Source organism: Bufo bufo, chromosome 4 (assembly GCF_905171765.1).
Source record: "Bufo bufo chromosome 4, aBufBuf1.1, whole genome shotgun sequence".
NCBI lineage: Eukaryota > Metazoa > Chordata > Amphibia > Anura > Bufonidae > Bufo > Bufo bufo.
Window position 1 is genome coordinate 632,565,665 of NC_053392.1, and position 23,044 is coordinate 632,588,708.

Below are 23,044 nucleotides of genomic sequence, written 5' to 3' on the forward strand. Positions count from 1 at the left end.
GGGGCTAGCTGTAAATTCCCTTGTGGTCTAGGATTGATGGAGGGGTTAGCTGTAAATTCCCTGGTGGTCTAGGATTGATGGAGGGGCTAGCTGTAAACTCTCTGGTGGTCTAGGACTGATGGAGGGGCTAGCTGTAAATTCCCTGGTGGTCTAGGATTGATGGAGGGGCTAGCTGTAAATTCCCTGGTGGTCTAGGACTGATGGAGGGGCTAGCTGTAAATTCCCTGGTGGTCTAGGATTGATGGAGGGGCTAGCTGTAAATTCCCTGGTGGTCTAGGATTGATGGAGGGGCTAGCTGTAAATTCCCTGGTGGTCTAGGATTGATGGAGGGGCTAGCTGTAAATTCCCTGGTGGTCTAGGATTGATGGAGGGGTTAGCTGTAAATTCCCTGGTGGTCTAGGATTGATGGAGGGGCTAGCTGTACGATTGGTACACGACAGCAGAGACCGTCATAACAATGTTTATAAGAAACAACAATATTTACACCGTATAAAAGAGCAGAGAAGCCCCTCCCTGAGAGATAAAGTGCAGCAGAAAATGTCACACATCTCCGCCTGTACCTCCTGCACCACAGAGCGTCACCTGTACTGTCCTGTTCACACAGCGTCACCTGTACTGTCCCCACCACGTAGCGTCACATTTTTTCATTGTCAAACCCGTACTGTCACCGCTGCACATCATTAGTACTGTCACCTCTGCACATCATTAGCAGTACTGTCACCGCTGCACATCATTAGCAGTACTGTCACCTCTGCACATCATTAGCAGTACTGTCACCGCTGCACATCATTAGCAGTACTGTCACCGCTGCACATCATTAGCAGTACTGTCACCTCTGCACATCATTAGCAGTACTGTCACCTCTGCACATCATTAGCAGTACTGTCACCGCTGCACATCATTAGCAGTACTGTCACCGCTGCACATCATTAGCAGTACTGTCACCGCTGCACATCATTAGCAGTACTGTCACCGCTGCACATCATTAGCTGTACTGTCACCGCTGCACATCATTAGCAGTACTGTCACCGCTGCACATCATTAGCAGTACTGTCACCGCTGCACATCATTAGCAGTACTGTCACCGCTGCACATCATTAGCAGTACTGTCACCGCTGCACATCATTAGCAGTACTGTCACCGCTGCACATCATTAGCAGTACTGTCACCGCTGCACATCATTAGCAGTACTGTCACCGCTGCACATCATTAGCAGTACTGTCACCGCTGCACATCATTAGCAGTACTGTCACCGCTGCACATCATTAGCAGTACTGTCACCTCTGCACATCATTAGCAGTACTGTCACCGCTGCACATCATTAGCAGTACTGTCACCTCTGCACATCATTAGCAGTACTGTCACCGCTGCACATCATTAGCAGTACTGTCACCGCTGCACATCATTAGCAGTACTGTCACCGCTGCACATTATTAGCTGTACTGTCACCGCTGCACATCATTAGCAGTACTGTCACCGCTGCACATCATTAGCAGTACTGTCACCGCTGCACATCATTAGCAGTACTGTCACCGCTGCACATCATTAGCAGTACTGTCCCCGCTGCACATCATTAGCAGTACTGTCACCGCTGCACATCATTAGCAGTACTGTCACCGCTGCACATCATTAGCAGTACTGTCACCTCTGCACATCATTAGCAGTACTGTCACCGCTGCACATCATTAGCAGTACTGTCACCGCAGCACATCATTAGCAGTACTGTCACCGCTGCACATCATTAGCAGTACTGTCACCGCTGCACATCATTAGCAGTACTGTCCCCGCTGCACATCATTAGCAGTACTGTCACCGCTGCACATCATTAGCAGTACTGTCACCGCTGCACATCATTAGCAGTACTGTCACCGCTGCACATCATTAGCAGTACTGTCACCGCTGCACACCATTAGCAGTACTGTCACCGCTGCACATCATTAGCAGTACTGTCACAGCTGCACATCATTAGCAGTACTGTCACCGCTGCACATCATTAGCAGTACTGTCACCGCTGCACATCATTAGCAGTACTGTCACCGCTGCACATCATTAGCAGTACTGTCACCGCTGCACATCATTAGCAGTACTGTCACCTCTGCACATCATTAGCAGTACTGTCACCGCTGCACATCATTAGTACTGTCACCGCTGCACATCATTAGCAGTACTGTCACCTCTGCACATCATTAGCAGTACTGTCACCTCTGCACATCATTAGCAGTACTGTCACCGCTGCACATCATTAGCAGTACTGTCACCGCTGCACATCATTAGCAGTACTGTCACCGCTGCACATCATTAGCAGTACTGTCACCGCTGCACATCATTAGCAGTACTGTCACCTCTGCACATCATTAGCAGTACTGTCACCTCTGCACATCATTAGCAGTACTGTCACCGCTGCACATCATTAGCAGTACTGTCACCGCTGCACATCATTAGCAGTACTGTCACCTCTGCACATCATTAGCAGTACTGTCACCTCTGCACATCATTAGCAGTACTGTCACCGCTGCACATCATTAGCAGTACTGTCACCTCTGCACATCATTAGCAGTACTGTCACCGCTGCACATCATTAGCAGTACTGTCACCGCTGCACATCATTAGCAGTACTGTCACCTCTGCACATCATTAGCAGTACTGTCACCGCTGCACATCATTAGCAGTACTGTCACCTCTGCACATCATTAGCAGTACTGTAACCGCTGCACATTATTAGCAGTACTGTCACCGCTGCACATCATTAGCAGTACTGTCACCGCTGCACATCATTAGCAGTACTGTCACCGCTGCACATCATTAGCAGTACTGTCACCGCTGCACATCATTAGCAGTACTGTCACCGCTGCACATCATTAGCAGTACTGTCACCGCTGCACATCATTAGCAGTACTGTCACCGCTGCACATCATTAGCAGTACTGTCACCGCTGCACATCATTAGCAGTACTGTCACCTCTGCACATCATTAGCAGTACTGTCACCGCTGCACATCATTAGCAGTACTGTCACCTCTGCACATCATTAGCAGTACTGTCACCGCTGCACATCATTAGCAGTACTGTCACCTCTGCACATCATTAGCAGTACTGTCACCGCTGCACATCATTAGCAGTACTGTCACCGCTGCACATCATTAGCAGTACTGTCACCTCTGCACATCATTAGCAGTACTGTCACCTCTGCACATCATTAGCAGTACTGTCACCGCTGCACATCATTAGCAGTACTGTCACCGCTGCACATCATTAGCAGTACTGTCACCTCTGCACATCATTAGCAGTACTGTCACCGCTGCACATCATTAGCAGTACTGTCACCTCTGCACATCATTAGCAGTACTGTCACCGCTGCACATCATTAGCAGTACTGTCACCGCTGCACATCATTAGCAGTACTGTCACCGCTGCACATCATTAGCAGTACTGTCACCTCTGCACATCATTAGCAGTACTGTCACCGCTGCACATCATTAGCAGTACTGTCACCGCTGCACATCATTAGCAGTACTGTCACCGCTGCACATCATTAGCAGTACTGTCACCTCTGCACATCATTAGTACTGTCACCGCTGCACATCATTAGCAGTACTGTCACCGCTGCACATCATTAGCAGTACTGTCACCGCTGCACATCATTAGCAGTACTGTCACCGCTGCACATCATTAGCAGTACTGTCCCCGCTGCACATCATTAGCAGTACTGTCACCTCTGCACATCATTAGCAGTACTGTCACCTCTGCACATCATTAGCAGTACTGTCACCGCTGCACATCATTAGCAGTACTGTCACCGCTGCACATCATTAGCAGTACTGTCACCTCTGCACATCATTAGCAGTACTGTCCCCGCTGCACATCTTAATCAGTAGTGTTGCGCTGCCGGTACTGCCTCATAACAGTGCAGTATTTTCACGGCGCTGTCCGTTGTCATTCTGAGTTGGCGCTGTGTATTAGCCGGTAGAAGTGCGAATCTCTGTTGCTGCTCAGGATTCTAGGGGAGTCAAACTCTGCCACTTTCCCAGCATGCATCACCAGCACCCGGTCAGAGTCCATGATCGTGTGCAGCCTGAAAGAAAGGGGAGCCATAGCTTCAGAACTGTAGAGCTGTACAACAGTGTGATATGTGTGGGGGAGGGTGGAGTAGAGCTGTACAACAGTGTGATATGTGTGGGGGAGGGTGGAGTAGAGCTGTACAATAGTGTGATATGTGTGGGGGAGGGTGGAGTAGAGCTGTACAATAGTGTGATATGTGTGGGGGAGGGTGGAGTAGAGCTGTACAACAGTGTGATATGTGTGGGGGAGGGTGGAGTAGAGCTGTACAACAGTGTGATATGTGTGGAGGAGGGTGGAGTAGAGCTGTACAATAGTGTGATATGTGTGGGGGAGGGTGGAGTAGAGCTGTACAACAGTGTGATATGTGTGGGGGAGGGTGGAGTAGAGCTGTACAACAGTGTGATATGTGTGGGGGAGGGTGGAGTAGAGCTGTACAACAGTGTGATATGTGTGGGGGAGGGTGGAGTAGAGCTGTACAACAGTGTGATATGTGTGGGGGAGGGTGGAGTAGAGCTGTACAACAGTGTGATATGTGTGGGGGAGGGTGGAGTAGAGCTGTACAACAGTGTGATATGTGTGGGGGAGGGTGGAGTAGAGCTGTGCAACAGTGTGATATGTGTGGAGGAGGGTGGAGTAGAGCTGTACAACAGTGTGATATGTGTGGGGGAGGGTGGAGTAGAGCTGTACAACAGTGTGATATGTGTGGGGGAGGGTGGAGTAGAGCTGTACAACAGTGTGATATGTGTGGGGGAGGGTGGAGTAGAGCTGTACAACAGTGTGATATGTGTGGGGGAGGGTGGAGTAGAGCTGTACAACAGTGTGATATGTGTGGGGGAGGGTCGAGTAGAGCTGTACAACAGTGTGATATGTGTGGGGGAGGGTGGAGTAGAGCTGTACAATAGTGTGATATGTGTGGAGGAGGGTGGAGTAGAGCTGTACAACAGTGTGATATGTGTGGGGGAGGGTGGAGTAGAGCTGTACAACAGTGTGATATGTGTGGAGGAGGGTGGAGTAGAGCTGTACAATAGTGTGATATGTGTGGGGGAGGGTGGAGTAGAGCTGTACAACAGTGTGATATGTGTGGAGGGGGGTGGAGTAGAGCTGTACAACAGTGTGATATGTGTGGAGGAGGGTGGAGTAGAGCTGTACAACAGTGGGATATGTGTGGGGGAGGGTGGAGTAGAGCTGTACAATAGTGTGATATGTGTGGGGGAGGGTGGAGTAGAGCTGTACAATAGTGTGATATGTGTGGGGGAGGGTGGAGTAGAGCTGTACAACAGTGTGATATGTGTGGGGGAGGGTGGAGTAGAGCTGTACAATAGTGTGATATGTGTGGAGGAGGGTGGAGAAGAGCTGTACAACAGTGTGATATGTGTGGGGGAGGGTGGAGTAGAGCTGTACAACAGTGTGATATGTGTGGGGGAGGGTGGAGTAGAGCTGTACAATAGTGTGATATGTGTGGGGGAGGGTGGAGTAGAGCTGTACAACAGTGTGATATGTGTGGGGGAGGGTGGAGTAGAGCTGTACAACAGTGTGATATGTGTGGAGGAGGGTGGAGTAGAGCTGTACAACAGTGTGATATGTGTGGAGGAGGGTGGAGTAGAGCTGTACAACAGTGTGATATGTGTGGGGGAGGGTGGAGTAGAGCTGTACAACAGTGTGATATGTGTGGGGGAGGGTGGAGTAGAGCTGTACAATAGTGTGATATGTGTGGAGGAGGGTGGAGTAGAGCTGTGCAACAGTGTGATATGTGTGGGGGAGGGTGGAGTAGAGCTGTACAACAGTGTGATATGTGTGGGGGAGGGTGGGGTAGAGCTGTACAACAGTGTGATATGTGTGGAGGAGGGTGGAGTAGAGCTGTACAACAGTGTGATATGTGTGGGGGAGGGTGGAGTAGAGCTGTACAACAGTGTGATATGTGTGGGGGAGGGTGGAGTAGAGCTGTACAACAGTGTGATATGTGTGGGGGAGGGTGAAGTAGAGCTGTACAATAGTGTGATATGTGTGGGGGAGGGTGGAGTAGAGCTGTACAATAGTGTGATATGTGTGGGGGAGGGTGGAGTAGAGCTGTACAACAGTGTGATATGTGTGGGGGAGGGTGGAGTAGAGCAGTACAACAGTGTGATATGTGTGGAGGAGGGTGGAGTAGAGCTGTACAACAGTGTGATATGTGTGGGGGAGGGTGGAGTAGAGCTGTACAACAGTGTGATATGTGTGGGGGAGGGTGGAGTAGAGCTGTGCAACAGTGTGATATGTGTGGAGGAGGGTGGAGTAGAGCTGTACAACAGTGTGATATGTGTGGGGGAGGGTGGAGTAGAGCTGTACAACAGTGTGATATGTGTGGAGGAGGGTGGAGTAGAGCTGTACAACAGTGTGATATGTGTGGGGGAGGGTGGAGTAGAGCTGTACAACAGTGTGATATGTGTGGGGGAGGGTGGAGTAGAGCTGTACAACAGTGTGATATGTGTGGGGGAGGGTCGAGTAGAGCTGTACAACAGTGTGATATGTGTGGGGGAGGGTGGAGTAGAGCTGTACAACAGTGTGATATGTGTGGGGGAGGGTGGAGTAGAGCTGTACAACAGTGTCATATGTGTGGGGGAGGGTCGAGTAGAGCTGTACAACAGTGTGATATGTGTGGGGGAGGGTGGAGTAGAGCTGTACAACAGTGTGATATGTGTGGGGGAGGGTGGAGTAGAGCTGTACAACAGTGTGATATGTGTGGGGGAGGGTGGAGTAGAGCTGTACAATAGTGTGATATGTGTGGGGGAGGGTGGAGTAGAGCTGTACAATAGTGTGATATGTGTGGAGGAGGGTGGAGTAGAGCTGTACAACAGTGTGATATGTGTGGGGGAGGGTCGAGTAGAGCTGTACAACAGTGTGATATGTGTGGGGGAGGGTGGAGTAGAGCTGTACAATAGTGTGATATGTGTGGAGGAGGGTGGAGTAGAGCTGTACAACAGTGTGATATGTGTGGAGGAGGGTGGAGTAGAGCTGTACAACAGTGTGATATGTGTGGAGGAGGGTGGAGTAGAGCTGTACAACAGTGTGATATGTGTGGGGGAGGGTGGAGTAGAGCTGTACAACAGTGTGATATGTGTGGGGGAGGGTGGAGTAGAGCTGTACAACAGTGTGATATGTGTGGGGGAGGGTGGAGTAGAGCTGTACAACAGTGTGATATGTGTGGGGGAGGATGGAGTAGAGCTGTACAACAGTGTGATATGTGTGGGGGAGGGTGGAGTAGAGCTGTACAACAGTGTGATATGTGTGGGGGAGGGTGGAGTAGAGCTGTACAACAGTGTGATATGTGTGGGGGAGGGTGGAGTAGAGCTGTACAATAGTGTGATATGTGTGGGGGAGGGTGGAGTAGAGCTGTACAACAGTGTGATATGTGTGGGGGAGGGTGCAGTAGAGCTGTACAACAGTGTGATATGTGTGGGGGAGGGTGGAGTAGAGCTGTACAATAGTGTGATATGTGTGGGGGAGGGTGGAATAGAGCTGTACAATAGTGTGATATGTGTGGGGGAGGGTGGAGTAGAGCTGTACAATAGTGTGATATGTGTGGGGGAGGGTGGAGTAGAGCTGTACAACAGTGTGATATGTGTGGAGGAGGGAGGAGTAGAGCTGTACAATAGTGTGATATGTGTGGGGGAGGGTGGAGTAGAGCTGTACAACAGTGTGATATGTGTGGAGGAGGGTGGAGTAGAGCTGTACAATAGTGTGATATGTGTGGGGGAGGGTGGAGTAGAGCTGTACAATAGTGTGATATGTGTGGGGGAGGGTGGAGTAGAGCTGTACAACAGTGTGATATGTGTGGGGGAGGGTGGAGTAGAGCTGTACAACAGTGTGATATGTGTGGGGGAGGGTGGAGTAGAGCTGTACAACAGTGTGATATGTGTGGAGGAGGGTGGAGTAGAGCTGTACAATAGTGTGATATGTGTGGGGGAGGGTGGAGTAGAGCTGTACAACAGTGTGATATGTGTGGGGGAGGGTGGAGTAGAGCTGTACAACAGTGTGATATGTGTGGAGGAGGGTGGAGTAGAGCTGTACAATAGTGTGATATGTGTGGGGGAGGGTGGAGTAGAGCTGTACAACAGTGTGATATGTGTGGGGGAGGGTGGAGTAGAGCTGTACAATAGTGTGATATGTGTGGAGGAGGGTGGAGTAGAGCTGTGCAACAGTGTGATATGTGTGGGGGAGGGTGGAGTAGAGCTGTACAACAGTGTGATATGTGTGGAGGAGGGTGGAGTAGAGCTGTACAACAGTGTGATATGTGTGGAGGAGGGTGGAGTAGAGCTGTACAATAGTGTGATATGTGTGGGGGAGGGTGGAGTAGAGCTGTACAACAGTGTGATATGTGTGGGGGAGGGTGGAGTAGAGCTGTACAACAGTGTGATATGTGTGGGGGAGGGTGGAGTAGAGCTGTACAATAGTGTGATATGTGTGGGGAGGGTGGAGTAGAGCTGTACAATAGTGTGATATGTGTGGGGGAGGGTGGAGTAGAGCTGTACAACAGTGTGATATGTGTGGAGGAGGGTGGAGTAGAGCTGTACAACAGTGTGATATGTGTGGAGGAGGGTGGAGTAGAGCTGTACAACAGTGTGATATGTGTGGGGGAGGGTGGGGTAGAGCTGTACAATAGTGTGATATGTGTGGGGGAGGGTGGAGTAGAGCTGTACAATAGTGTGATATGTGTGGGGGAGGGTGGAGTAGAGCTGTACAATAGTGTGATATGTGTGGGGGAGGGTGGAGTAGAGCTGTACAATAGTGTGATATGTGTGGGGGAGGGTGGAGTAGAGCTGTACAATAGTGTGATATGTGTGGAGGAGGGTGGAGTAGAGCTGTACAATAGTGTGATATGTGTGGGGGAGGGTGGAGTAGAGCTGTACAACAGTGTGATATGTGTGGGGGAGGGTGGAGTAGAGCTGTACAACAGTGTGATATGTGTGGAGGAGGGTGGAGTAGAGCTGTACAACAGTGTGATATGTGTGGGGGAGGGTGGAGTAGAGCTGTACAATAGTGTGATATGTGTGGAGGAGGGTGGAGTAGAGCTGTACAACAGTGTGATATGTGTGGAGGAGGGTGGAGTAGAGCTGTACAACAGTGTGATATGTGTGGGGGAGGGTGGAGTAGAGCAGTACAACAGTGTGATATGTATGGAGGAGGGTGGAGTAGAGCTGTACAATAGTGTGATATGTGTGGGGAAGGGTGGAGTAGAGCTGTACAACAGTGTGATATGTGTGGGGGAGGGTGGAGTAGAGCTGTACAACAGTGTGATATGTGTGGGGGAGGGTGGAGTAGAGCTGTACAACAGTGTGATATGTGTGGGGGAGGGTGGAGTAGAGCTGTACAACAGTGTGATATGTGTGGAGGAGGGTGGAGTAGAGCTGTACAATAGTGTGATATGTGTGGGGGAGGGTGGAGTAGAGCTGTACAATAGTGTGATATGTGTGGGGGAGGGTGGAGTAGAGCTGTACAACAGTGTGATATGTGTGGGGGAGGGTGGAGTAGAGCTGTACAACAGTGTGATATGTGTGGGGGAGGGTGGAGTAGAGCTGTACAACAGTGTGATATGTGTGGGGGAGGGTGGAGTAGAGCTGTACAACAGTGTGATATGTGTGGAGGAGGGTGGAGTAGAGCTGTACAATAGTGTGATATGTGTGGGGGAGGGTGGAGTAGAGCTGTACAATAGTGTGATATGTGTGGGGGAGGGTGGAGTAGAGCTGTACAACAGTGTGATATGAGTGGAGGAGGGTGGAGTAGAGCTGTACAACAGTGTGATATGTGTGGGGGAGGGTGGAGTAGAGCTGTACAATAGTGTGATATGTGTGGGGGAGGGTGGAGTAGAGCTGTACAACAGTGTGATATGTGTGGGGGAGGGTGGAGTAGAGCTGTACAACAGTGTGATATGTGTGGGGGAGGGTGGAGTAGAGCTGTACAACAGTGTGATATGTGTGGAGGAGGGTGGAGTAGAGCTGTACAATAGTGTGATATGTGTGGGGGAGGGTGGAGTAGAGCTGTACAATAGTGTGATATGTGTGGAGGAGGGTGGAGTAGAGCTGTACAACAGTGTGATATGTGTGGGGGAGGGTGGAGTAGAGCTGTACAACAGTGTGATATGTGTGGGGGAGGGTGGAGTAGAGCTGTACAATAGTGTGATATGTGTGGGGGAGGGTGGAGTAGAGCTGTACAATAGTGTGATATGTGTGGAGGAGGGTGGAGTAGAGCTGTACAACAGTGTGATATGTGTGGAGGAGGGTGGAGTAGAGCTGTACAACAGTGTGATATGTGTGGGGGAGGGTGGAGTAGAGCTGTACAACAGTGTGATATGTGTGGAGGAGGGTGGAGTAGAGCTGTACAATAGTGTGATATGTGTGGGGGAGGGTGGAGTAGAGCTGTACAATAGTGTGATATGTGTGGGGGAGGGTGGAGTAGAGCTGTACAATAGTGTGATATGTGTGGGGGAGGGTGGAGTAGAGCTGTACAATAGTGTGATATGTGTGGGGGAGGGTGGAGTAGAGCTGTACAATAGTGTGATATGAGTGGAGGAGGGTGGAGTAGAGCTGTACAACAGTGTGATATGTGTGGGGGAGGGTGGAGTAGAGCTGTACAACAGTGTGATATGTGTGGAGGAGGGTGGAGTAGAGCTGTACAACAGTGTGATATGTGTGGAGGGGGGTGGAGTAGAGCTGTACAACAGTGTGATATGTGTGGGGGAGGGTGGAGTAGAGCTGTACAACAGTGTGATATGTGTGGGGGAGGGTGGAGTAGAGCTGTACAATAGTGTGATATGTGTGGGGGAGGGTGGAGTAGAGCTGTACAATAGTGTGATATGTGTGGAGGAGGGTGGAGTAGAGCTGTACAACAGTGTGATATGTGTGGAGGAGGGTGGAGTAGAGCTGTACAACAGTGTGATATGTGTGGGGGAGGGTGGAGTAGAGCTGTACAACAGTGTGATATGTGTGGAGGAGGGTGGAGTAGAGCTGTACAATAGTGTGATATGTGTGGGGGAGGGTGGAGTAGAGCTGTACAATAGTGTGATATGTGTGGGGGAGGGTGGAGCAGAGCTGTATGTGGAGGAGCAGCAGAGCTGTATGTGAGGTGGAGCAGAGCTGTATGTGGGGGCAGAGAAGAGCTGTATGTGGAGGTGGAGCAGAGCTGTATGTGGAGGAGCAGCAGAGCTGTATGCGGGGGCGGAGCAGAGCTGTATGTGGGGGTGGAGAAGATCTGTATGCGGGGGCGGAGAAGATCTGTATGCGGGGGCGGAGAAGAGCTGTATGCGGGGGTGGAGCAGAGCTGTATGTGAGGTGGAGCAGAGCTGTATGTGGAGGAGCAGCAGAGCTGTATGTGGGGGTGGAGAAGAGCTGTATGCGGGGGTGGAGCAGAGCTGTATGTGGAGGCGGAGCAGAGCTGTATGTGGAGGCGGAGCAGAGCTGTATGTGGAGGCGGAGCAGAGCTGTATGTGGGGGCAGAGAAGAGCTGTATGTGGAGGCGGAGCAGAGCTGTATGTGGAGGCGCAGCAGAGCTGTATGTGGAGGTGGAGAAGAGCTGTATGCGGGGGCGGAGCAGAGCTGTATGCGGGGGTGGAGCAGAGCTGTATGCGGGGGTGGAGCAGAGCTGTATGTGGAGGCGGAGCAGAGCTGTATGTGGAGGTGGAGCAGAGCTGTATGTGGAGGCGGAGCAGAGCTGTATGTGGAGGCGGAGCAGAGCTGTATGTGGAGGCGGAGCAGAGCTGTATGTGGAGGCGGAGCAGAGCTGTATGCGGGGGCGGAGAAGAGCTGTATGTGGGGGTGGAGAAGAGCTGTATGTGGGGGTGGAGAAGAGCTGTATGTGGGGGTGGAGAAGAGCTGTATGTGGGGGTGGAGAAGATCTGTATGCGGGGGCGGAGCAGAGCTGTATGCAGGGGCGGAGAAGAGCTGTATGCGGGGGTGGAGCAGAGCTGTATGCGGGGGCGGAGAAGAGCTGTATGTGGAGGCGGAGCAGAGCTGTATGTGGAGGTGGAGAAGAGCTGTATGCGGGGGCGGAGCAGAGCTGTATGTGAAGGTGGAGAAGAGCTGTATGCGGGGGCGGAGAAGAGCTGTATGCGGGGGTGGAGAAGATCTGTATGCGGGGGCGGAGCAGAGATGTATGCGGGGGCGGAGAAGAGCTGTATGCGGGGGGGGAGCAGAGCTGTATGTGGGGGTGGAGAAGAGCTGTATGTCGAGGTGGAGCAGAGCTGTATGTGGAGGAGCAGCAGAGCTGTATGCGGGGGTGGAGAAGAGCTGTATGCGGGGGCGGAGAAGAGCTGTATGCGGGGGTGGAGCAGAGCTGTATGTGGAGGCGGAGCAGAGCTGTATGCGGGGGTGGAGCAGAGCTGTATGTGGCATGCACCTGTGTGCGATGGTGAGAACGGTGCGCTCCCGGAATCTCTGGCGGATGGTCGCCTGCAGCAGGTGGTCCGTCTGGTGGTCGACACTGGCAGTGGCCTCATCGATGCAGAGAACCTGTGACACAATGCACACAGTCACGTGGGTCGCCACAGCATAGTAGTACTCAGTGTGACATGACCTCTACCAGGGTTCCTGAACCCAAGAGCTAGCGCTTGTCCTCACCTTGGCTTCAGTTAGCAGAGCTCGGGCCAGACACAGGAGCTGCCTCTGCCCCAGGGAGAAGTTCTTCCCTCTCTCCCCGACATCGGCGCTCAGGCCTCCTGCTCGACATAGACAGTGAGATGACAATGGGCGGTCAGCAGCCCCCCTTTCCCCTTCTGCGTCCCTTACCTATGCGTGACACCAGGTCCTGCAGGTGGCACTGGCCCAGTACATCCTGCAGCTCCTCGTCTGTGTGATGGGACAGAGGGTCCAGGTTCTGCCGCACGCTCCCACTCAGTAGGAAGGCATCCTGGGGGATGATGGCTAGCCGCGACCTGGAGGGGGGGACATGGAGGTCAGTATGGGCAGCGCTCATTACCTGCGGGTGCGGCGTTTTGGCGTGCTCACCTTAGTATGTCCAGGCTCAGCTCTCGGGTGGACACATCATCAATGAGGATGAGGCCAGAGTTCAGCTCCATCATCCTGAACAGCGCCAAGAACATAGTGGACTTCCCTGAGCCCGTCCGTCCCACAACGCCAATCTTCTCCCCCGCACGGATAATGAAACTCACCCCGTCCAGAGCATTGGGAAGACCCCGCCGATAACACAGAACTGCGTCTCTGAACTCAATGCTTCCTCGCTGGGGCCACTCCGGCTGCACCTGAGGAGGAGGCGGAGGTCTGCATCACAAAGGGGGGAGGAGGATCACAGGGTGAGGGGGTCTGGGGATGTGCTCCACCTGTGGATCCTGGACTCACCGTCACGGTGCCCTGGGTGGGCTCGGAGGGAAGCGTGGTGGCGTACTCCTCTGCTCGCTCCACACTGACCATCATGGCCTCCGTCTGTGTGAAGCTGGAGATGAGTCCGGACAGTAAACCGGTGATGGAGAGCGCGTATGAAAGAGACAGTCCCACCAACCCTAAAGAGGAAGCTGGTGAGATGTTGCAGGATGAGGCGCCGGCACCACTATATGACGTTTACTTACCTGGATCTCCAGAGCTTCTCTGGTGCTGGATTAATGCAATGATGGCAATAGCGGTAACCACTACTACTCCAATCATCTGCAGACGGATGTCTAACCACTGCACAGCTGTGTTACAGGCAAACAGGCAGCGCTGGTTCAGCTCCATCCGAGATTCACATTCCTCCGCAAACCTGAGTCATCCAAGAGACAGTGAAGAAGCAAAGTTACCTCCCCACCCATTCACAACCAACCACCCAAACACAAAACTGATCCACAGCAACAACCCAAACAGCACACCCATCAACACTAGACCACCCAAACACAACATCGATCCACACAAACCACCAAAACACAACAACGATTCACATCAACCACCCAAACACAACACCAATCCGCACAACAAGACCCAAACACAACATGGATCCATACCTACCACAACACCGATCCACACCTACCACCCAAATACAACGCTTATCCAAACCAAACACAACACCCATCCACACTGGAACAGCCAAACACAACACTGACCCACAACGCCCACCCACACACAACGCATATCCACACCGGACCACCCATCCACCTGACGACCCAAACACCACACCCATCCATATCACACAACCAAAGCTCAACACACATTCACAACAGATGACCCAAGCACAACAGCCATTCACACCAAATACAACATCCATCCACAAAAGATCAAATCACCCTACCCATAAACGCCCACCACCCAAACACAACACCCATCCACACACCAAGAACTGAACACCACACCCATCAACGCCAGACCACCCAAACACAACAACAATCCACACAAATTACCAAAACACAATAACGATTCACATCAACCACCCAAACACAACACCAATCCGCACAACAAGACCCAAACACCACACCCATACACAACATGGATCCACACCTACCACCCAAACACAACACCCATCCACACTGGAACAGCCAAAAAACACGCATCCACACTGGACCACCTAAACACAACGCTGACCCACACCAGACCACCCATCCACCTGACGACCCAAACACCACACCCATCCATACCACACAACCAAAGCCAAAACACACATCCACAATAGATGACCCAAGCACAACACCCATCCACAAAAGATCAAAACACCATACTCATCAACGCCAGACCACCCAAACACAACGTCCATACAAAACAATCACCGAAACACAACACCCATCCACACACCAAGACCTAAACACCACACCCATCAATGGCAGACCACCCAAACACAACACTTATCCACATCCGATGACTCAAACACAACATCTACACCAGACAACCCAAACACAAAACCTATGCATACCAGACATCCTACACCAACAACCATCCACACCAGACAACCCAATTACAACACCCCACTAAAGGCAGACAACCTGTCCAAACACAACATCCATACAAACCAGACCACCCATCCACTGACATCAGTCCCACAGATTGGTAGATTTGCCCCCACATCTCACCTGTCAGCATGGCGTGTGGCCCGGATGGTGGTCAAGCCGGTCCGGGTCTCTGAGAAGTGGCTATAGATGGGGGACAGGGTGACGCTCTGCAGCCTCTTCAGCTCCCGCGATGTATGGCGGTAATAACACTGGATATAGTAGTACAGGATGGCCAGGGGCACCAGTATGGGCAGGATCAGCGGCAGCCCGTAGCTGATCATCACCAGCATTCCCAGCAGACCAAACACGTTGGCCAGAAAAACGTTCAGGAGGAAGGGCAGAAAGTCGTCCACACAGTAAAGGTCAGAGGAGAAGCGGTTAATAATGCGACCAGCAGGTGTACTGTCAAAGAAGGTGACCGTGGCCTGGAAATATAGAAACAGGGTGGACTATGTCAGACATCGCTCACACTACATCAGGCACTGGTAACCGCCAAGGAGCCACTGCCTGGAATACTGTATGTAGCAGAGCTGAGCACGCCACCTTATAGTGTGACCCTCAGTGCTGTGTATAATGCCTCCATACTTCTCTGGTGGTCGTGTCCTACGTAATGGTCTGCAGATCTTACCCTTAAGACCCTCTGTAACAGGCGCTCGTGGATCACTGTAGCTGCGCGAACTGTTCCAAGTGCGAAAAGCAGGGCACGTAGGGCAGTAAAGACGGAATTTGCTACTGCAATCCCCCCGTACACTGACAGATAGAAGCTGATGCCCACAGAGGTGTTCGGCCCCATGGACTGCTCCCAGCTCATCGGGGCCCTGAATCAAGACAAAAGCGTGTGACACAGAGAAACGGGTGAGAGAGGCACAAAAGTGCTCTTACCACACAACCACCGACAGCAGACACTGCAGGTACTGAGGAGCTCTTACCACACAACCACCAACAACAGACACTGGAGGTACTGAGAGGAGCTCTTACCACACAACCACCGACAGCAGACACTGGAGGTACTGAGAGGAGCTCTTACCACACAACCACCGACAGCAGACACTGCAGGTACTGAGAGGAGCTCTTACCACACAACCACCGACAGCAGACACTGCAGGTACTGAGAGGAGCTCTTACCACACAACCACCGACAGCAGACACTGCAGGTACTGAGAGGAGCTCTTACCACACAACCACCAACAACAGACACTGGAGGTACTGAGAGGAGCTCTTACCACACAACCACCGACAGCAGACACCGCAGGTACTGAGAGGAGCTCTTACCACACAACCACCAACAACAGACACTTGAGATACTGAGAGGAGCTCTTACCACACAACCACCGACAGCAGACACTGCAGGTACTGAGAGGAGCTCTTACCACACAACCATCGACAGCAGACACTGAGAGGAGCTCTTACCACACAACCACCAACAGCACACACTGCAGGTACTGAGAGGAGCTCTTACCACACAACCACCAACAACAGACACTGCAGGTACTGAGAGGAGCTCTTACCACACAACCATCGACAGCAGACACTGAGAGAAGCTCTTACCACACAACCACCAACAGCACACACTGCAGGTACTGAGAGGAGCTCTTACCACACAACCACCGACAGCAGACACTGCAGGTACTGAGAGAGGAGCTCTTACCACACAACCACCGACAGCAGACACTGAGAGGAGCTCTTACCACACAACCACCAACAGCAGACACTGCAGGTACTGAGAGGAGCTCTTACCACACAACCACCAACAGCAGACACTGCAGGTACTGAGAGGAGCTCTTACCACACAACCACCAACAGCAGACACTGCAGGTACTGAGAGGAGCTCTTACCACACAACCACCGACAGCAGACACTGCAGGTACTGAGAGAAGCTCTTACCACACAACCACCAACAGCAGGTACTGGAGGCACTGAGAGGAGCTCTTACCACACAACCACCAACAGCAGGTACTGAGAGGAGCTCTTACCACACAACCACCGACAGCAGACACTGCAGGTACTGAGAGGAGCTCTTACCACACAACCACCGACAGCAGGTACTGAGAGGAGCTCTTACCACACAACCACCAACAGCAGACACTGCAGGTACTGAGAGGAGCTCTTACCACACAACCACCGACAGCAGACACTGCAGGTACTGAGAGGAGCTCTTACCACACAACCACCGACAGCAGACACTGCTGGTACTGAGAGGAGCTCTTACCACACAACCACCAACAGCAGACACTGCAGGTACTGAGAGGAGCTCTTACCACACAACCACCAACAGCAGGTACTGGAGGCACTGAGAGGAGCTCTTACCACACAACCACCAACAGCACACACTGCAGGTACTGAGAGGAGCTCTTACCACACAACCACCGACAGCAGACACTGCAGGTACTGAGAGGAGCTCTTACCACACAACCACCGACAGCAGACACTGGAGGCACTGAGAGGAGCTCTTACCACACAACCACCAACAGCAGACACTGCAGGTACTGAGGAGCTCTTACCACACAACCACCAACAGCAGACACTGCAGGTACTGAGAGGAGTTCTTACCACACAACCACCAACAGCAGACACTGCAGGTACTGAGAGGAGCTCTTACCACACAACCACCAACAGCAGACACTGCAGGTACTGAGAGGAGCTCTTACCACACAACCACCAACAGCAGGTACTGGAGGCACTGAGAGGAGCTCTTACCACACAACCACCAACAGCACACACTGCAGGTACTGAGAGGAGCTCTTACCACACAACCACCGACAGCAGACACTGCAGGTACTGAGAGGAGCTCTTACCACACAACCACCAACAGCACACACTGCAGGTACTGAGAGGAGCTCTTACCACACAACCACTGACAGCAGACACTGGAGGTACTGAGAGGAGCTCTTACCACACAACCACCAACAGCAGACACTGCAGGTACTGAGGAGCTCTTACCACACAACCACCGACAGCAGACACTGCAGGTACTGAGAGGAGCTTTTACCACACAACCACCAACAGCAGGTACTGAGAGGAGCTCTTACCACACAACCACCAACAGCAGTCACTGGAGGTACTGAGGAGTTCTTACCACACAACCACCGACAGCAGACACTGCAGGTACTGAGAGGAGCTCTTACCACACAACCACCTACAGCAGACACTGCAGGTACTGAGAGGAGCTCTTACCACACAACCACCAACAGCAGACACTGCAGGTACTGAGAGGAGCTCTTACCACACAACCACCGACAGCAGACACTGCAGGTACTGAGAGGAGTTCTTACCACACAACCACCGACAGCAGACACTACAGGTACTGAGAGGAGCTCTTACCACACAACCATCAACAGCAGACACTGCAGGTACTGAGAGGAGCTCTTACCACACAACCACCGACAGCAGACACTGCAGGTACTGAGAGGAGCTCTTACCACACAACCACCGACAGCAGACACTGCAGGTACTGAGAGGAGCTCTTACCACACAACCACCGACAGCAGACACTGCAGGTACTGAGAGGAGCTCTTACCACACAACCATCGACAGCAGACACTGAGAGGAGCTCTTACCACACAACCACCAACAGCACACACTGCAGGTACTGAGAGGAGCTCTTACCACACAACCACCAACAGCACACACTGCAGGGAGTGCAGAATTATTAGGCAAGTTGTATTTTTGAGGATTAATTTTATTATTGAACAACAACCATGTTCTCAATGAACCCAAAAAACTCATTAATATCAAAGCTGAATATTTTTGGAAGTAGTTTTTAGTTTTAGCTATTTTAGGGGGATATCTGTGTGTGCAGGTGACTATTACTGTGCATAATTATTAGGCAACTTAACAAAAAACTAATATATACCCATTTCAATTATTTATTTTTACCAGTGAAACCAATATAACATCTCAACATTCACAAATATACATTTCTGACATTCAAAAACAAAACAAAAACAAATCAGTGACCAATATAGCCACCTTTCTTTGCAAGGACACTCAAAAGCCTGCCATCCATGGATTCTGTCAGTGTTTTGATCTGTTCACCATCAACATTGCGTGCAGCAGCAACCACAGCCTCCCAGACACTGTTCAGAGAGGTGTACTGTTTTCCCTCCTTGTAAATCTCACATTTGATTATGGACCACAGGTTCTCAATAGGGTTCAGATCAGGTGAACAAGGAGGCCATGTCATTAGATTTTCTTCTTTTATACCCTTTCTTGCCAGCCACGCTGTGGAGTACTTGGACGCGTGTGATGGAGCATTGTCCTGCATGAAAATCATGTTTTTCTTGAAGGATGCAGACTTCTTCCTGTACCACTGCTTGAAGAAGGTGTCTTCCAGAAACTGGCAGTAGGACTGGGAGTTGAGCTTGACTCCATCCTCAACCCGAAAAGGCCCCACAAGCTCATCTTTGATGATACCAGCCCAAACCAGTACTCCACCTCCACCTTGCTGGCGTCTGAGTCGGACTGGAGCTCTCTGCCCTTTACCAATCCAGCCACGGGCCCATCCATCTGGCCCATCAAGACTCACTCTCATTTCATCAGTCCATAAAACCTTAGAAAAATCAGTCTTGAGATATTTCTTGGCCCAGTCTTGACGTTTCAGCTTGTGTGTCTTGTTCAGTGGTGGTCGTCTTTCAGCCTTTCTTACCTTGGCCATGTCTCTGAGTATTGCACACCTTGTGCTTTTGGGCACTCCAGTGATGTTGCAGCTCTGAAATATGGCCAAACTGGTGGCAAGTGGCATCTTGGCAGCTGCACGCTTGACTTTTCTCAGTTCATGGGCAGTTATTTTGCGCCTTGGTTTTTCCACACGCTTCTTGCGACCCTGTTGACTATTTTGAATGAAACGCTTGATTGTTCGATGATCACGCTTCAGAAGCTTTGCAATTTTAAGAGTGCTGCATCCCTCTGCAAGATATCTCATTATTTTTGACTTTTCTGAGCCTGTCAAGTCCTTCTTTTGACCCATTTTGCCAAAGGAAAGGAAGTTGCCTAATAATTATGCACACCTGATATAGGGTGTTGATGTCATTAGACCACACCCCTTCTCATTACAGAGATGCACATTACCTTATATGCTTAATTGGTAGTAGGCTTTCGAGCCTATACAGCTTGGAGTAAGACAACATGCATAAAGAGGATGATGTGGTCAAAATACTCATTTGCCTAATAATTCTGCACTCCCTGTACAGGTACTGAGAGGAGCTCTTACCACACAACCACCGACAGCAGACACTGAGAGGAGCTCTTACCACACAACCACCGACAGCAGACACTGAGAGGAGCTCTTACCACACAACCACCGACAGCAGACACTGAGAGGAGCTCTTACCACACAACCACCGACAGCAGACACTGAGAGGAGCTCTTACCACATAACCACCGACAGCAGACACTGAGAGGAGCTCTTACCACACAACCACCGACAGCAGACACTGAGAGGAGCTCTTACCACACAACCACCGACAGCAGACACTGAGAGGAGCTCTTACCACACAACCACCGACAGCAGACACTGAGAGGAGCTCTTACCACACAACCACCGACAGCAGACACTGAGAGGAGCTCTTACCACACAACCACCGACAGCAGACACTGAGAGGAGCTCTTACCACACAACCACCGACAGCAGACACTGAGAGGAGCTCTTACCACACAACCACCGACAGCAGACACTGAGAGGAGCTCTTACCACACAACCACCGACAGCAGACACTGAGAGGAGCTCTTACCACACAACCACCGACAGCAGACACTGAGAGGAGCTCTTACCACACAACCACCGACAGCAGACACTGAGAGGAGCTCTTACCACACAACCACCGACAGCAGACACTGAGAGGAGCTCTTACCACACAACCACCGACAGCAGACACTGAGAGGAGCTCTTACCACACAACCACCGACAGCAGACACTGAGAGGAGCTCTTACCACACAACCACCGACAGCAGACACTGAGAGGAGCTCTTACCACACAACCACCGACAGCAGACACTGAGAGGAGCTCTTACCACACAACCACCAACAGCAGGTACTGGAGGCACTGAGAGGAGCTCTTACCACACAACCACCAACAGCACACACTGCAGGTACTGAGAGGAGCTCTTACCACACAACCACCGACAGCAGACACTGCAGGTACTGAGAGGAGCTCTTACCACACAACCACCGACAGCAGACACTGCAGGTACTGAGAGGAGCTCTTACCACACAACCACCGACAGCAGACACTGGAGGCACTGAGAGGAGCTCTTACCACACAACCACCAACAGCAGACACTGCAGGTACTGAGGAGCTCTTACCACACAACCACCAACAGCAGACACTGCAGGTACTGAGAGGAGTTCTTACCACACAACCACCAACAGCAGACACTGCAGGTACTGAGAGGAGCTCTTACCACACAACCACCAACAGCAGACACTGCAGGTACTGAGAGGAGCTCTTACCACACAACCACCAACAGCAGGTACTGGAGGCACTGAGAGGAGCTCTTACCACACAACCACCAACAGCACACACTGCAGGTACTGAGAGGAGCTCTTACCACACAACCACCGACAGCAGACACTGCAGGTACTGAGAGGAGCTCTTACCACACAACCACCAACAGCACACACTGCAGACACTGAGAGGAGCTCTTACCACACAACCACCAACAGCAGACACTGCAGGTACTGAGAGGAGCTCTTACCACACAACCACCGACAGCAGACACTGCAGGTACTGAGAGGAGCTCTTACCACACAACCACCGACAGCAGACACTGCAGGTACTGAGAGGAGTTCTTACCACACAACCACCAACAGCAGACACTGCAGGTACTGAGAGGAGTTCTTACCACACAACCACCAACAGCAGGTACTGAGAGGAGCTCTTACCACACAACCACCGACAGCAGACACTGCAGGTACTGAGGAGTTCTTACCACACAACCACCAACAGCAGACACTGCAGGTACTGAGGAGCTCTTACCACACAACTACCAACAGCAGACACTGCAGGTACTGAGAGGAGCTCTTACCACACAACCACCAACAGCAGGTACTGAGGAGCTCTTACCACACAACCACTGACAGCAGACACTGGAGGTACTGAGAGGAGCTCTTACCACACAACCACCAACAGCAGACACTGCAGGTACTGAGGAGCTCTTACCACACAACCACCGACAGCAGACACTGGAGGTACTGAGAGGAGCTCTTACCACACAACTACCAACAGCAGACACTGCAGGTACTGAGAGGAGCTCTTACCACACAACCACCGACAGCAGACACTGCAGGTACTGAGAGGAGCTCTTACCACACAACCACCAACAGCAGGTACTGAGAGGAGCTCTTACCACACAACCACCAACAGCAGACACTGGAGGTACTGAGGAGTTCTTACCACACAACCACCGACAGCAGACACTGGAGGTACTGAGAAGAGCTCTTACCACACAACCACCGACAGCAGACACTGCAGGTATTGAGGAGTTCTTACCACACAACCACCGACAGCAGACACTGCAGGTACTGAGAGGAGCTCTTACCACACAACCACCGACAGCAGACACTGCAGGTACTGAGAGGAGTTCTTACCACACAACCACCGACAGCAGACACTACAGGTACTGAGAGGAGCTCTTACCACACAACCACCAACAGCAGACACTGCAGGTACTGAGAGGAGCTCTTACCACACAACCACCGACAGCAGACACTGGAGGTACTGAGAGGAGCTCTTACCACACAACCACCAACAGCAGACACTGCAGGTACTGAGAGGAGCTCTTACCACACAACCACCAACAGCAGACACTGGAGGTACTGAGAGGAGCTCTTACTACACAACCACCAACAGCAGACACTGCAGGTACTGAGAGGAGCTCTTACCATACAACCACCAACAGCAGACACTGCAGGTACTGAGAGGAGCTCTTACCACACAACCACCGACAGCAGACACTGCAGGTACTGAGAGGAGCTCTTACCACACAACTACCAACAGCAGACACTGCAGGTACTGAGAGGAGCTCTTACCACACAACCACCGACAGCAGACACT

The 23,044-nt window shown here is 51.7% G+C and overlaps 2 protein-coding genes and 1 long non-coding RNA gene across 6 annotated transcripts in view; 1 reads left to right on the forward strand and 2 right to left on the reverse strand.

The window, feature by feature from the left end:
* Positions 1–334: 334 nt before the first annotated feature.
* Positions 335–23,044, forward strand: part of LOC120999841 — a 190,356-nt gene continuing 167,646 nt past the window's right edge. Inside the window, exon 1 of the long non-coding RNA XR_005778658.1 lies at positions 335–628. This is a non-coding gene — a long non-coding RNA (uncharacterized LOC120999841). The remainder of the gene's footprint in view (positions 629–23,044) is intronic.
* The window catches only part of LOC120999840 (ATP-binding cassette sub-family C member 10-like), a 269,544-nt gene continuing 249,196 nt past the window's right edge, over positions 2,697–23,044 (reverse strand). The window contains exon 23 of one of the 2 annotated variants that reach the window (XM_040430860.1): positions 2,697–3,823. The gene's annotated coding sequence lies outside the window, so the exon portion shown is untranslated. Of the gene's footprint in view, positions 3,862–23,044 lie in introns of both variants that reach the window. The other variant, XM_040430859.1, reaches the window with a different exon arrangement.
* The window catches only part of ABCC10 (ATP binding cassette subfamily C member 10), a 141,964-nt gene continuing 121,616 nt past the window's right edge, over positions 2,697–23,044 (reverse strand). For all 3 annotated transcript variants that reach the window (XM_040430857.1, XM_040430856.1, XM_040430855.1), the window contains 10 exons: positions 15,622–15,811; positions 15,075–15,418; positions 13,611–13,780; positions 13,384–13,544; positions 13,033–13,286; positions 12,814–12,959; positions 12,646–12,743; positions 12,425–12,537; positions 3,858–4,070; positions 2,697–3,825 (listed from right to left, as the gene is read on the reverse strand). In XM_040430857.1, coding sequence (XP_040286791.1) covers positions 3,932–4,070; positions 12,425–12,537; positions 12,646–12,743; positions 12,814–12,959; positions 13,033–13,286; positions 13,384–13,544; positions 13,611–13,780; positions 15,075–15,418; positions 15,622–15,811 — 1,615 coding nt within the window. In that variant the 3' untranslated portion in view covers positions 2,697–3,825; positions 3,858–3,931. The remainder of the gene's footprint in view (positions 3,826–3,857; positions 4,071–12,424; positions 12,538–12,645; positions 12,744–12,813; positions 12,960–13,032; positions 13,287–13,383; positions 13,545–13,610; positions 13,781–15,074; positions 15,419–15,621; positions 15,812–23,044) is intronic.